General features: G+C 37.6%; 2 protein-coding genes across 6 annotated transcripts; one reads left to right on the forward strand and one right to left on the reverse strand.

Moving 5' to 3' along the window:
• Positions 1 to 300: 300 nt before the first annotated feature.
• Positions 301 to 9,892, reverse strand: LOC109052520 (GTPase IMAP family member 9-like). Of its 5 annotated transcripts, none has more exons than XM_042757154.1 (5): positions 9,752 to 9,836; positions 8,698 to 8,790; positions 5,595 to 5,815; positions 4,066 to 5,509; positions 301 to 1,296 (listed from the first exon to the last, which is right to left on the reverse strand). In XM_042757154.1, exon 5 carries the CDS (start codon positions 1,289 to 1,291, stop codon positions 647 to 649), a length of 645 nt encoding a protein of 214 aa, XP_042613088.1. In that variant the 5' UTR covers positions 1,292 to 1,296; positions 4,066 to 5,509; positions 5,595 to 5,815; positions 8,698 to 8,790; positions 9,752 to 9,836; the 3' UTR covers positions 301 to 646. The 5 variants fall into 5 exon arrangements, with proteins under 5 accessions (XP_042613088.1, XP_042613087.1, XP_042613089.1 ...); XM_042757153.1 differs by having other exon boundaries at positions 5,595 to 5,818; XM_042757155.1 differs by lacking the exon at positions 9,752 to 9,836 and having other exon boundaries at positions 5,595 to 5,818; positions 8,710 to 8,790.
• Positions 9,893 to 11,695: 1,803 nt separating this feature from the next.
• LOC109052522 (GTPase IMAP family member 3-like) lies at positions 11,696 to 14,253 on the forward strand. The gene is made up of 2 exons (XM_019069946.2): positions 11,696 to 11,825; positions 13,541 to 14,253. Exons 1-2 carry the CDS (start codon positions 11,798 to 11,800, stop codon positions 14,038 to 14,040), a joined length of 528 nt encoding a protein of 175 aa, XP_018925491.2. The 5' UTR covers positions 11,696 to 11,797; the 3' UTR covers positions 14,041 to 14,253.
• Positions 14,254 to 14,925: the final 672 nt, after the last annotated feature.

Here is a 14,925-nt window from a genome sequence, read left to right on the forward strand (position 1 = left end):
ACTAAAATCATATATTAGCACCATCTATTTTTATAATTAATTACGCAAAGGACATTTCAAGTTTGATACAGCCGTCTTACTGTTTTAATGACACACAGGTGAGTGTATTTTTATTGTTTTTTTTTTAAACAGTAAATTCTGCTTGTTAATGTTAAACAAGAATCACAAACCCTTCTACAGCACTTATTTATCTAAGTTAATCTAAACATTAATGACATTTATAAATCTCGGTTAATCTTACTTGTTTTAATGACAAGCCACACTTAAAATACACAAAAATACACAAATTGTGCACACAAATAAAACAAAGACAATTTTGTTTTATTCTTTAGACAAAAGTCACATTGAAGAACATTACATGATAAACGTTTTGTACATATTATACATCAGGTAAAAACTTGCTCTGGAGCAGGTTATCATAACCCTATACTTCTAGATAGCTAGACAGATAGATTCCATGATAACTGTATGTATTTATAAAATATTATAACATCTCTCCATGACATGTTTTTTAATAAAGTGGTACCATTATCACTTTTCGGCTTTCCAGAAACAATTTGGAAAGAAAATTCAGTGGAAGTTTCAGAATGCGTTACACTTTTCAGAAAAAGACAGTGGAAGTGATAGAAATGTTTAACACAACTTTCTACTGTCTTTTTCTGCACTGTTCCATTCTTTGCTCTATCATTGTGTCAATCTTCTGCAGGAGATCAATTACCTGTTCTCTGTTACTCTGATCTTTATTGTTGAAGACATGATATCTGCCTCCACACTGATCTACTAGAGCTCTTAATTTACTGTTCTCTTCAATGAGCTCCTCTACAGACTCTCCTTCCAAATGATCTCCACGAGTGAAGAGAATGATGGTGTTTTTTAACATCTCCTGACCAAACATGATTTCAATCTTCTGAAGAAACTGCTGCTCCTGATCAGTGAATCTGTCATCTACTCTGAGCACAATGAGAAAAGCGTGTGGTCTAGGACTGGAATAATGCACACTACTCGCTATTGCTTTCTTTACCTGTCCAGGATCAATCTGTGAATCGAAGAATCCAGGAGTATCGACTACAGACACTGATCTGCCTGAAACAGTGGCGTGAGCGACTGAACATTCACGGGTTACTGAATCCATACTCCTCTCAGATCTGAACCGTTCCCGTCCCAGTATTGTGTTTCCAGCTGCACTCTTCCCAACACCAGTTTGACCCAGAAGAACAATCCATCTGGAGACTGCTGGTCGTTGTGTATTAGAAAAGTCTATTCTAACAGGATTCCTGCTGGTCAGCCTCATTCCATCTATAATAAAATATTATTATTATCGTTAGTTGTACATTTGTTATATTTGCATTGGTATTATTTTCACAAGTAAGGTGTAAATATATAACTCAGCGCAAAACTCCAATATGATCACATTTATAACCCCACTTCTCATACTTTCAAAATTACAAAACAAGATCATTGTATGGAGTGAGAATATTTGGTTTCCTTTCTATTTGAATTTTTAACAATTGGTTCATTCAATAGCAACACAAATCACATAAGTGAATCACATAATAAGAGTTTTGGAAATTTACATTACTTGTGAAAATACAAGTAAAACACACACTTTGATGGATCTTTTAACCCTCGAGGTTGTAAACATTTGCTCCTTAAATGCAACTCTCACGAGCTCTAAGTGGAAAAGAAGACCCAAAAGCGAAGATACTGCATGTAGTAAATCATGCTTTATTAATGAAACTGATAAAAGAATATTCGTTTGCACTCATTTTTCTTTTGCATCGACCCACTGTGCTTTCAACAACATAGTCCTTTATGGTTTTGTTTATGAGTCTTTGTCGGTTTTCAAACTCCGCATCACATCGGATTTTATGGCTCATATAAAGTATGAAAATGAAGCTTGGCTTGGTTATGCTGTCACCAGATTTCACAATGGCTGACACTGTAGCAAGGTGCCCAGTCCATCTCTGATCAAGCAGTCTTTTCAGTTTTTCACCAGTGTATTCAGAGGCGGATTAAGGTGGTCGGGACCTAGGCTGTTCTTTGTGTGACAAATGCTATTCTATCAAGAGCAGGAATTGATTTTCTCCTCGTCTTTTGTTTTTGATTATCATTAACGGCGACACTTAATGCAAGAGACAAGACCCGAGATCTGCAGGTGAATTTTGAATTGCTTTAAAGGGGTCGTATGATGAGATTTCAATTTTTCCTTTCCCTTTGGAGTGTTACAAGCTCTTGGTGCATAAAGATCTGTAAATGCAGGCTGTTCTGACTCACAGTCTGTAAGTACATTTACATATTTAAAGAATTTGCCACTGACGATTCAAACGCGAGTTTTGAGCAGTGTAGAGTAGCGCATGTTTGTCGTTTTTTTCCGATCACAAATGCAGACATAGTTTTATGTTTACATGGCACGATGCAAAGCAACACGTAAAAAGACAGTATAAGTCAGCGGTTCTCAATTCCAGTCCTCGCATCCCCTGCTCTGTACATTTTCTGTTTCTCTTATCGCTTCAGACATTTGTTCTATTCGAACATAAGCGCCCTGCGAAGTGGACATCACAGCATATTCCGCCATGATTCCAGTTCGAAGCCAACTTATATGTTCTATTCAAAGTGCATTGAAGTACGCGAGATGTGAATTTAAATTGTATTTATTTACAGAGGTATATGATGTCACACTTGTCCGTGTGTGAAGACGTTGCACAACAAAAATCCGTGAATGAATGTTCCGAAGTGAAGTAAACTTCAACAGATTTCCCCTGCTCCGGGAGTAGGGAGCAATGAACACTGTGTAGGGACTATGTCAATCTGAACACAGTTCATGCACGGAGCTCACTTCTAATGAAGTGATTATCTGAATCAGGTGTGTTAACAAAGAGAGACATGCAAAATATGCAGAGCTGGGGGGCACAAGGACTGGAATTGAGAACCGCTGGTATTGTCATTATAATCAGTAATTATGTCCCCACTGGATGCAACAAATGCCTCATTTATAATGGGTTTTCATGTTTTTGTCTCGGCGCTCCGGGACACATGACATCACAGTATAGTAAGGGGCATAACATTTCCGTCACATGCTTGAGGTATTAGGCCAATCACAACGCACTGGATAGCTGGCCAATCAGAGCACACCTCGCTTTTCAGAACGATGAGCTTTGTAAAAATTGACAAGGCGGGGCATAGAGGAGAAACAATAATGTACAGTATGTTGAAAATAATGTGTATTTTGAAACTTAAACCGCATAAACCCATTTCATTACACCAAATACACAAAATAATGGTCTTTTTAGCAACATCATATGACCCCTTTAACTAATCATTTTGTAGTAAATTTCATTTCAGTTCAGTTCTACTTTCTGAGTATGATTTATCATATGTAGTAAAAGACAACAGCACTCAAGCACTGTAAAAGGTTTTGCCACAAACTCAACTGACTGGCTTCTCTCCTGTATAAATTCTTGTGCGTCTCTCCGGACCTCAGAACTGTACATGAATTATGAGCTTCTAGAACATTTGACCTCCTAACTGAATGCCTTTTCGCAAATTGAACAACATAGAAATAAAAAACAGTATAAATAACAAAAAATAAACAACTCTTTCCTCTTTTTTTTTCTTTTCATAATGGAGCGCATCTTGTGGCACATACTAAGTCTGTGCGCCTATGATTATGGTAATTTCAGGAACAGCAGAGATAGAGCGCACTTTCAGAGATGCCCAGAAATGCGAGATAATATAAAGAGAGGTGGGTTACACTTTACCTGAAGGGGTGTGCATAAGACTGACATGACACCTTCATAATCATGAAATGACACGTCATGAATATGCAGGAGTATTTATGCATGTTTATGACAACTGTCATAAGTGTCATTCGATCAGTTATGTCATTTTTAATGCAAAGATGACATTGTTTGAGATGTCTTTGTTATGGCTTAGGGTTAGGTCAAACAATGTCATCTTTGTATTAAAAATGACATAACTGAGCGAATGACACTTATTGTCAGTTGTCATAAACATGCATAAAACCTCCTTCAGTCAGTATATCAAGGACAAGTATTCGCGCCATACCCTGGAAATGAATTGAGGCCCTCTATTTGACACTATGTCCTCTGGAATGCCAAAGTGTCGGAAGACATTATTGAAGAGGACCTCTGGTGTTTCAAGGGCTGTAGGCAGACTTGGAGAATTGATCTACTGCAACGAGGATGGTAGTGAAGCCGTTGGAGGCAGGTAAGTCGGTGGCAAGTCATCTTCTAGGTGGGACCAGGGTCGACGTGGAATCGGCAATGGTACCAAGTTGCCTTCAGGCAGACTGCGAGGTGTTAAGATGATGTCACAGACTGAGCATCCCTTTACAAATCGGGGCGAAATCCTGGGCCATGTTGGCCCACCAATAACTTCCCTCGAGGAGTGAGAGGTTCGCTGCCTGCCTGGATGTACGGATGTCGTCGTTGAGAGACCAGATGATGGGACATACAAATAGGTCTGGAGGGAGTACCGGTTCCGATTCCTCAGATACAGGGTCGGGTGAGTGGATTCTGGATAGAGCATCTGCTTTAGTAATCTTATGACCAGGACGGTAGGTGACTATGAAGTTGAATCGAGTGAATAACGGCTATCGAGCCTGTCTGGGGTTTAGGTGTTTCGCTTCTCTGAGGAACTGTAAGTTCTTATGGTCAGTTATGACTTCAAATGAGTGATTTGCTCCCTCAAGCCAGTGCCGCCACTCTTCGTGGGCCAACTTAATGGCGAGCAGTTCTCGGTTGCCATGCAGTTCCTCGAGGGCTGCTGGTACCAAAGGAAGGGGGTAAGCAAACTTTACCGTCTGGGAGTTGAGACTGCGATAATCAATACATCAATACATGGTTGAAGGCCGCCATCCTTCTTGGCCGCGAAGAAGAATCTAAAAGCCGCCGGAGAGGTTTCTTGATGTACTCATCCATGGCCTTGTGCTCCGGGATCGAAAGGGAGTAGATTTTACCTTTCGGTAGTTTGGTTCCAGGCAGGATATCTATCACACAGTCCCATGGCCGGTGTTTTGTGGCAGCGACTTTGCTAAAGATGTCCTGGAACACCCAGTTCTCCTCTGGGAGGTTGACTTTGGCAGTGGTTTCCGGGCTTTCAATGGTAGTCGATCCCAGGATGGCAGTTCTTGGTAAAGGAAGTAAAGTGATTGGAGGCAGTGTTGAATGCAGTAGTTACTCCACTGGTCAATTCCTCCTGAGTTCCAATTAATATTAGGATGGTTTTCAGCCATCCAAGGGCGTCCCAGGACAATGTTGACAGCGGATTCCTCCAGCATCAGCAACATGAGAGTTTCTTAACATATTTGGATGGTTTGAAGTGTTAATGCTGGAGTTCTCCACTGCACCAGTCCATTGTCCAGCGGTTTTCCTTGAATTTGTAGTGATCTGATAGCATGTGGGATTTTTTTGATGTGGAATATTGAAGATAAGTAGTAGGCGTGAAAAGATGAAATTTCCTGAAGAACCAGAATCTAAGACGATTTTTACTGGGAAAAACAGATTGGCATAAATTAACACAGCATCATGATATCCTGGGTTATTAACCACATAATTGATATGAATAGCACTCACTGCTGGACGTGGAGGACGGACTGGGCAGGTTTGAAGGAGATGATCATCTTCGCCTCAGTACAATCACAGCTTTTGTTGAATGCAACATTGGCGTTCATAAATTATTCTGATCTGTTTGCATGGCTTCTGGTGCTGGAGAACCGTTGGAGGGTGAGGTGATGAGTTTGGTGAATGGATCCAGTTCGGGAGGTTTTCTGGTCTCCATAATGTTCGGGGCTGGTCTTCTGTCACAGTATATCAAGGACGAGGACAAGGAAGATGCAGGTAATGTAAACTTTTCTTTAATAATGTTAGCACAAACTCATAACAACAGAGGTATCTCCGAAAATGCAACTGAGATGAATAATGCAGAGAATGCAAGGGGACTGTCTTATCTGCGGTGCAAGCAGAGTCGGCGTCAGAGCAGATCTACTGGAGGGGCATTGGATCATCGGCGGGGGGGCACTGTCATTTGGTTTGATAAATATTTTTTGACGCATTGGCAACATCATAGTAGCATGGAAATCCAGACCTAAATCTGAAAGATCTATATAGAATGACAATGAACGATTTAGACTTGGGTTTTTATCTAAAAGAGGAACAGAAGGCAGCGCTGAAATTTGCTGTTTTGCCGACCGGATACGGCAAGAGTCAGTTAGCTCCAATGATCTATATAGAATGACATTCTACCCTAGAATGTTAGCTCCAATGATCTATCTATATAGAATTGTGACGAGTGGGGCGGGGCCGAGAGCCGTGGGAAAGGAGCGAGGCCGGTGGAGTGATTTGGGAAATGAGCAACACCTGCTCCACTCACCGGTCTCAATTCCTACGGAGGAGATCGGAAGGATACAAAAGAGGAGCGATGAAAGAGAAGGACGAGAGAGGACCACGTCTGGATTTTATTTTGTGTTTGGTTTTGTTTGTGCGCTGCAGTCGTCCGCGAGGGGCTGTCGCGCTGTTTTATGTTTATTTGGTTATTAAGTTTTATTTGAATGTTTGCCGGTTCCCGCCTCCTTCTTCCCGTGACTATGGAGTTTTTTATTATTACAAGAATGTCATTATATAATTTATTTTTTTTTTTACCTGTCTTGATTCCTAATACACAACAGATGACGATTGTTAGTTAAAACGTTCAGAATACGATTCCATATAAGGTTAGTATAGCCTAGTTCAGCACTTTGCGAATGGACAGCGACTCGTAGTAGCCTATTCTCGCGTTCGAGTTCAGTAGCCTACATTTTTGGGAAACGCGCGAGGAATTGCGGCTAACGTTCATAACCTTGCACGTAGAGAGCGCTTTTAAAAGGCTAAGATAGGCTAGGCTACATCGTTATCGGGAAACCCGGCCCAGAACAGATAGCCTAAACAACAGAACAGGACAGAAAATAATAATATAATATAATATAGGCTAAATAAAAAAACATAAAATAGGCCTACAATAAATAGCAATATATGTTTTATACTTAAATAATAAAAAAATTACGACGACAAAAATAAAACACTGAATCAGTTTGAAGCTTTGAAAAACCGGCAAAAAAAATGTCCCCATCAGACAAAGTTTTTTCGTATAGATGTTTCTGAAAACTTAAGGCTTTTTTCTTCAGAAGAAAACGGGTTTGGAATTATTCACACAAATATCTGCGTATTAAATCTTTTGGCGGTTGTCCAGAGCTAGCATTCGCAGAAGAAGGGCCCGCTCGGCTCTCATAGACCGTGGTACTGGTGGTCGTGGCTGGAGTATCTAAGTCTGATTGACGAGGCTGCGGATGTCTAAAACATTTTCGTAAATCAATTTTTTTTTTGTTGAAATTTTTAAAATTAGCTGCTAACAACTGTCTATAATATAGACGGACAAACTGTTCTTCAACTTGAAATGGATTTTGCGCGCGTGCTGCAAATCAAATGTAACAAGTTTACTCTGCGACCAATAAGCATTCACCATGACGAAGCCTAGTAACTTGCCATGAAAAACAACCAAAATTATGCATTTTCCCCATTCTTTTTATTTTATTTAATTTAAGTTACAGTTTGAACATTTAATATTAAAATAATAACTAAAAGGGATATTTTTTTTTTTGGGCCATGCCATGGCCTGTAGGAGGGGCATCAATGACCGCTAGGGGGGGCACGGCCCTCGAATGCCCCACCACAGCGCCGCCGCTGGGTGCAAGGTTCCAGTCCACAGTCCAATATTCTCTCGAAAAATTAATGAGGTCAGAAGAGCACAGGTAAGTGTCAAGTTGTCCACAGGGCCGAAGAAGGAAACACTGAAAGAGTAACCTCGAGACCAGCCGATGAACTAGAGTGGTGAGTGTGCTCTTATAGTGCTCTGGTAATTGAGTGCAAGTGCAGGTGCTCAATACTCCGGTGATTGAGGGCATGGTTGAGTGCCTGAACATTATGTGGCTGTGGTTGGTGCATCCGTGATACCTTCATATATTCATTACATGTGTCTTATGCACACCCCTTCAAGTAAAGTGTTACAGAGAGATGTCATATTTCGACACAGATCTGTGCTTCTACTTTGTTATCCTTATTATTTATACGTGTGTTGTTTTTGACAGTGGTGTAATTACTTTGATTTTTTTTCTTTACAGTACACATTTCAAACCATTGTTTTATTTAGATGCATTTACAGCATAATAATTTGCAAATAAACAAAGTATCTTTCTAAACACCTCTTTTTTTGCAGTTACATTTCTTTTACTGAGTGGTATGAGGGTATGTTACTCTTAAATGCATTTCTTTGGCATACAAAAAAAAAAAAACAGATTACTTCAAAGTTTTTAGGGGAAAAAAATAATAGCATCTACTTCAATTAGATCAGCTTAATACATTATAACCTCTACATTAATTGTTTGATTTTCCTTAATAAAACTGAAATACTTTCTGCCCGAAAAAGTTTTTTTTTTTTTTTTTTTTTTAAAAACAGCAGTTAACAGTTTAGTCATTTAACAGTGTGATGTGACACCAATTTACAATGTAAAGATTATCTTTATTTTAATTATGTAAAAGAGTGTCAAGGCCTTGCTTCAAAGCACCCAAATGTCTGAACTATACGCACAGGCTCACTTTAAACATCAGAAAGAAATTAAATGTGAAATATAAAATAAATACATACATTTATTCTCACCAAATCCATGTTCACTATTTTTCAGGTATCCCCTGTGTCTTAATTCTCCTGCCAACATTTCTTCTTTTCTCCTGTGCAGTGCTGTTAAGTAGAAGAAGAAACAAATACTAAGAATATAACTTATGATGCGGGGAAATTCCAGCACTCATTTATTCACCACAGCTTGTGGGCTGAATGAACAAAATAATCCACACAGACTGTGAGATCAAATAGCTACTTGGTGAGTTACTCTTTCTGGGAGACCTAATTTTACAAGCAGCGAGAGTGGCTGAAAAATGCGCACATGTGTTCACATCTCCACATCGCGTGTGCGCGCTGCGATACAGGACCTGCTGCAGGCAGCATTTCAATGTGGATGAGAAAATGTTGGAAGACGCTATATCTATGATTATGTCATCTTAACGTGTTTATGAGGCCACATATAGGCCTACATTTGTTTGTTTATTGTGCAAACGTTTTCCTACTGAGTTAAACTCGGACTGGCACTCCGTTTGTAGGATGGCAGCCAGAATGATAGCTGACATAAGTGAGTGTGATAACGAGGAACACAATGGATGTTATCACCTCAGAGAATCATGAACAACGATTGCATTTTTAATAATCTTTCATTTATTTTTATCTTGTATTTTACAAGTGGGAGTGAACTGCGACTAGCCTATGCAGAAATTCAGCGGGAGCGCGAATAAGAAAACAGTCCCGCGCAGAGCTCTAGTACGAGCACATGGCAATACAGTTTCCTGCAAAATTTGTGATCTCTGTTATGAAAATAATATATATATATATATATACACACACACACACACACACACACAAAATAAATAAATACATACATAAACATTATAACATTATATTATATATATATAAGAACTGACCAAAACCTGCTCAGTAACATTACTGCACTGAAAATAAAGATGAGAAATTTTAACTATTACTGTCTCAACAAGTAGTCCTAATAATAAAAATATAGGTATTGGGAAACAGAATAATTAAAAACAAACCAATACAACTGAACTGAGTATTCTGAGGCAAAAAAGAGACAAACCTGATTGTTGACGTCTCTCTGTGTCTCTCTCTCTCTCTCTTTCTATAGGTGGGTTTGTGTCAGTCTGTCAAGCTTCTATCTACTGTTCTGCTGTAGATCTGTTTTCTTGAAATCATGTGACACAGCGGAGGCCCTGCTTGAACTGGAGAATAACAAGTGTAGGTACTCTACCGGGGGATTTTCGATGTGTGTACGGGGTGTGTACAGTTCTTCTGAAGAAACTTATGATCTTGATGACTCTGGATTTGTGTAAATAAAGCAGTGGGTGAACACAGTCTGTAAATAAGACGGAATCATGTCCAGTTTACACAAAACATAAAATATACACCCATTCATATCTTTCTAAAAATCATAAAGGTATATATATAAAAAAAAAACATCTGAAAATGTGCCTCGTGTAAAATTGTGCAGGCACTGAAAAACAGAGCAGAGACACAATAACAGCTGCTCTGTGTTAAACTCATGTTTGTGGAATTGTTTAATCTTCCTTTGGTCAGATCATTTGAGATTTAGGGACTGGTTACACAACACTGTTTTCAACTAAATAGCATTTTTCACACGTTTTGGACATTCATCTACGTAACTGTATTTGGGGGCCTGTAAACACAATCTTTCAAAACGCTTCCTTCAGTTTTTAAAATCAGTATCTTTGTCGTCTCTGTGTAAACTGTGAAAACAGTGGCTTCATGTGCGTATGTGTTTTGTGTTCAATCTATAGGCATGCAAACAATGTCAGTGTCTTCTTATTTTTAGTTTATTTCATCTACTACCCTGTTTTATAGTGAAAGCCTGTAATAAAAAAATACAAGAGACTTTAAAACAAAAAAAAACATCATAATGACCAAACAAATTATTATACGTGGAGCGTGGTTGTGTAAAGACGCAGCACGGAGTGTGTGAACACATACGGTGGAAGAAATGATGAATCTAGAACTGATTTCCACAACTGGAAAGAATGATTTGATTTGAAAGATGAATATACATATCTTTTAAATGTCTTTCTTTCTTTTTTCCCCAAGTTTTTTTTAGGTATATTGTGCAATTTGTACAGATTTAATTTAAATGTAAGGTTAAAAAACTTTTTTTTTTAAAGTGATATTCCAGCACGAAAGAAAAATGGTTTTAAACAGTACCAAATTGGGATTCTTTGGCTTGTAACAATAGCAGAACCCCATTTGGTGCTAAATATAACCCTTTTTTATAAGGTTCCACATGCATGCTTTGATTTATTTAATTAATTTATTACATTGGTATCTGAATGAACAAGCACAATATAAAGCAGGCCTAAGAGTTAAACAGAATAATTAAATGTATTGATACATTATTGTATAATTGACCAATAGTTCATTTACCTTTTCTGATGAAGGCATTCAGGCTCATCTGAGGTGAGCTCAAAGACTAATTCCATTAAAAATGTGCTCTTCATGGCATTTCAGGGCTGATGCAGATTGCTGCTTTTTTATAGGATTATAATTGAACATCTTAATCTCCTCTTGAAATAGCTAAACGCATTAATTACTCAACGACAATGTTACTATTGTGAAAGTTTACTTAATTTGAGCTTTAATTGCAGATCAATTTTTAATAGAACATATGACAGTTGATGATTAATAACCACACATTGTCCTATATGTCCTGTTTTTACCAAACCAGAAAAAAATGTTTCACTTAAACATTGTTCCACACAATTGTTGATAATAATAATAATTAACTTGTTACTAGTTAATTAGATTACTTTACTAATTACTCTTTTAAAAAGTATTGGATTACTAATACTTTCTAAACCCCAATATCAGCCTCAACCTGTTGAAAAATTAAAGAATAGACATACAACTACACTTTTAATGATTTTAAATAAACAATGTACGATTAATTATTCTTGAGCTGCTCACAGTGAACACATGGAACACATGTGAAGAGCAGTCCAGGAATGAGGTGGAGCCAGCAGAAGTAAAGGTATGAACAATTTTACAATGTCAGTGTGCGTTCAGTCTGTGAGTCTGTTGTTACAAAACCACAATTAGCTGAACATTTCTACCTCTTTCGATGGACAGCCAATACAGTTTGCCATACGGTAAGGTTATTCTCATGAGTAGACTTTCTTTTTCTTAATCATATACTTTAGTTTTTGCATTGCCACTGTAAAATGTGTTATTTTTAATTGTGCAACTATAATTTCTGTATAACAGAATGATGACTGACAATAGTAAAAATGAAAATACCAAAATAACAACAAACAAAATATTTATAAATACAAAATAAATACAAAAACAAACAAATAAATACACGATAATGTCTTAGTCTGAATGTTAAGTTTTTAGTTGAAAATGGAGCACTGAAGTCTTACATTGTCTTTATTGCAGATGAAGTTGGTTTGATTTATTTGTCAGTATTCGTCAAATAAATGGATGCTTCAGACGTCTACATGTTGCAACAGAAAGACTTTTCAGGAATATATTTATGCATGCTTAATTTAGCGTATGTACCAGAATAATGGTCAACATCATTTAAATATATATATATATATTATAAGAGACACACCATAATAAATAAATAAATGCATTTATTATAGGCCTACAAATAATTTACACAGTAGTAGGGCTTATAGGCCTACTCACTGTTACAGTCATGGCAGTATCATTATATTATAATTAGTACAATACCATTATCATACCAATACTTAAAAATAAGTATTTTTAACACAATGTTCTTGTTATTTTAAATAACAGATTTGAGTGGACACAATCATTGTCAAAACAGCTCTGACAGCAATTGAATGACACAAAAACATTGCTAAACTTGCCCCCTGCTAGCTAAAGCATCTAAGCAGTTACTGAATGGAAATAATCAATAACGTTACCAAATTGTAACAAAAATTAGGCTTACCCTGAGTTTAAACCCTTCGTATTTCAAGTTATTACTACATTATCATGAGAAGGTAATGGGATAACAGCTTGATACTGAAAGTTTATTGTAAATTGCAGTGTAAAGATTTGTTTAATTTGTGTGGAATAAGACTGTCGATACATAAACACTGTTTCCTGTAAAACTGTAAAAGGGGTTTGTTTTGTTTCAGTTCTTTGTTTTTAACTCTGTTACTAAATAACTATAACTATAACTATATATATATATATATATATATATATATATATATATATATATATATATATATATATATACACACACACACACACACGCACACACACAAACACATTTTGATGGCTGCAACACATGCCAAAACACACAAACACACACACACACACACACACACAAACACATTTTGATGGCTGCAACACATGTCAAAACACACACACACACACACACACACACACACACACACACACACACACACACACACACACACATTCTTAGTGGGAATTACATAGACTCCCACTGATTTTATATCAGGTTAACAGTACTTTTTATCACCTAACCCTAACCCTAAACCTACCCATCACAGAAACGTGACGAATACTAGATTTAAATAAAACCATCTTTTGGCCAATTTATATGGCTTTTAAAAAGTGAGGGCCAGACAAATGTCCACTATATAAGTGAGGAAATTTGGTTCTCACAAGATTAATTAAACACACACACACACACACACACACACACACACACACATAAATAGAGGTAGTTAGAGATTTTGGGAGAGATTGAGAGTGATTGATTATGTGAACTATACAATATGTATTTTATTGTAAATAAGTGCTAAATCATTTCAAATTTTCCCCTGTTTAATGTTACATCCAAATAACCAACGGTAAATATATTTCTGGTGCTTTTCAGTGATGGAGAATACCACTCAAGATATCAATCTTCTGCTGATTGGTAAAACTGGTTCCGGAGTGAGCGCATCTGGAAACACTATACTGGGAAAAAAAGCGTTTGAATCCAGAAAAAGCGCAAGCTCCATCACTGACCGCTGCCAAAAAGACTCAGCTGATGTATTGATGAGAAGAATTACAGTAGTCGACACCCCAACTTTCTCAAATTCCCAAAACATTGATCTGAGGTTGGAGTTAAAGAATGGATTGAAGGAGTGCCCTCCAGGGATCCACGTGATCCTTCTGGTTCTCCCTTTACACAAAACACAAGCTGCTGATGTCCTGTCCTTATTCAAGCAGATGTTCGGTGAAAATGCCATGAAACACACATTAGTCCTCTTCACACATGGAGACGAGATTGAAAATAAGCCACTTGATCAACTAATTAGAGAAAACACAGAGCTGTCCAAACTAATAGAGGAGTGTGGGGGAGATTTCACCAGCTGGACAACAAAGATCTAACAACAGAGATCAGGTCCCAGCCCTCCTGATGAAGATCGACCGGATGGTGTCTGAAAATCAGAACAGTTGCTACACTTTACAAATGTTCGAGACCCAATCTCTTGAGACCCAAACCCAAACACCCAAATTTGAAATATTTTTGCAGGGATCTATAATGACTGAAATTGTTCATGCAGCCTTTTTTTTAATTTTTTTCTGTGTAATGTCTTTTTTTTTATTTGTTGTCTGGGGAAAGTCAGGTTCTGTTACATCAGCAATGATAGTTTGTATAGTTGATTTTGTGTTGGCATTCATATGGATAAAACTGAGCTTGTTTATTAGGCAATGCACATACAAATATCGGAACATACTGCTGGCTTGCATATGTGGTATTGTTGGAGGGCTCATTGGAGGGGTTCATGGTGAAGAAAGTACTCAGGTTATATTTGTGAGGGGGCTACAGGCCAGTCTTATGGTACGCCACACGGCCTCTCACACTTGAACCAGTTATCTGTGGGTCATTCTAAACCCCAGGTGAACATCTTGCTTCATGTTTCACACTGCTCATTATTAACATGGAGTTAACAATTAGTGTAACTGATTAGATGAACACAACACAGAAAATGTTTACATAAAGATTGCAGCATTTTACTTCCTTACATTACATGATGACAATATCAAGCCTTTATTGAATGGTCCATAAAGATACGAAATAAAACCATCTCTTCTTCACTCCTACCATGTTTTCTCCATTTAATTATTTTCCTTCAAAGACAAAAACAATTGTTTGTGCAACACACTTTGTTTCCATAAATGTTGAAAATGTGTGAATATGTGGCATGTAAATGGCTCTTGGTTGCTAAACCTCTAGTCCAGGGGAGTACAAACTCAGTCCTGGAGGGCCGG

Source organism: Cyprinus carpio, chromosome A5 (assembly GCF_018340385.1).
Source record: "Cyprinus carpio isolate SPL01 chromosome A5, ASM1834038v1, whole genome shotgun sequence".
Classification (NCBI taxonomy): domain Eukaryota; kingdom Metazoa; phylum Chordata; class Actinopteri; order Cypriniformes; family Cyprinidae; genus Cyprinus; species Cyprinus carpio.

What these genes read in the sequence shown, in the direction of transcription:
- LOC109052522 (XM_019069946.2), top strand. Translation starts at nt 11,798, where the DNA reads ATGGACAGCCAATACAGTTTGCCATACG. An exon ending in CCAATACAGTTTGCCATACG is followed by an intron (nt 11,826 to 13,540) that starts GTAAGGTTATTC and finishes GGTGCTTTTCAG; the next exon opens with TGATGGAGAATACCACTCAA.
- LOC109052520 (XM_019069943.2), bottom strand. Translation starts at nt 8,767, where the DNA reads ATGTTGGCAGGAGAATTAAGACACAGGGGATACCTGAAAAATAGTGAA. An exon ending in TGGATTTGGTGAGAATAAAT is followed by an intron (nt 1,297 to 8,697) that starts GTATGTATTTAT and finishes ATTTTATTATAG; the next exon opens with ATGGAATGAGGCTGACCAGC.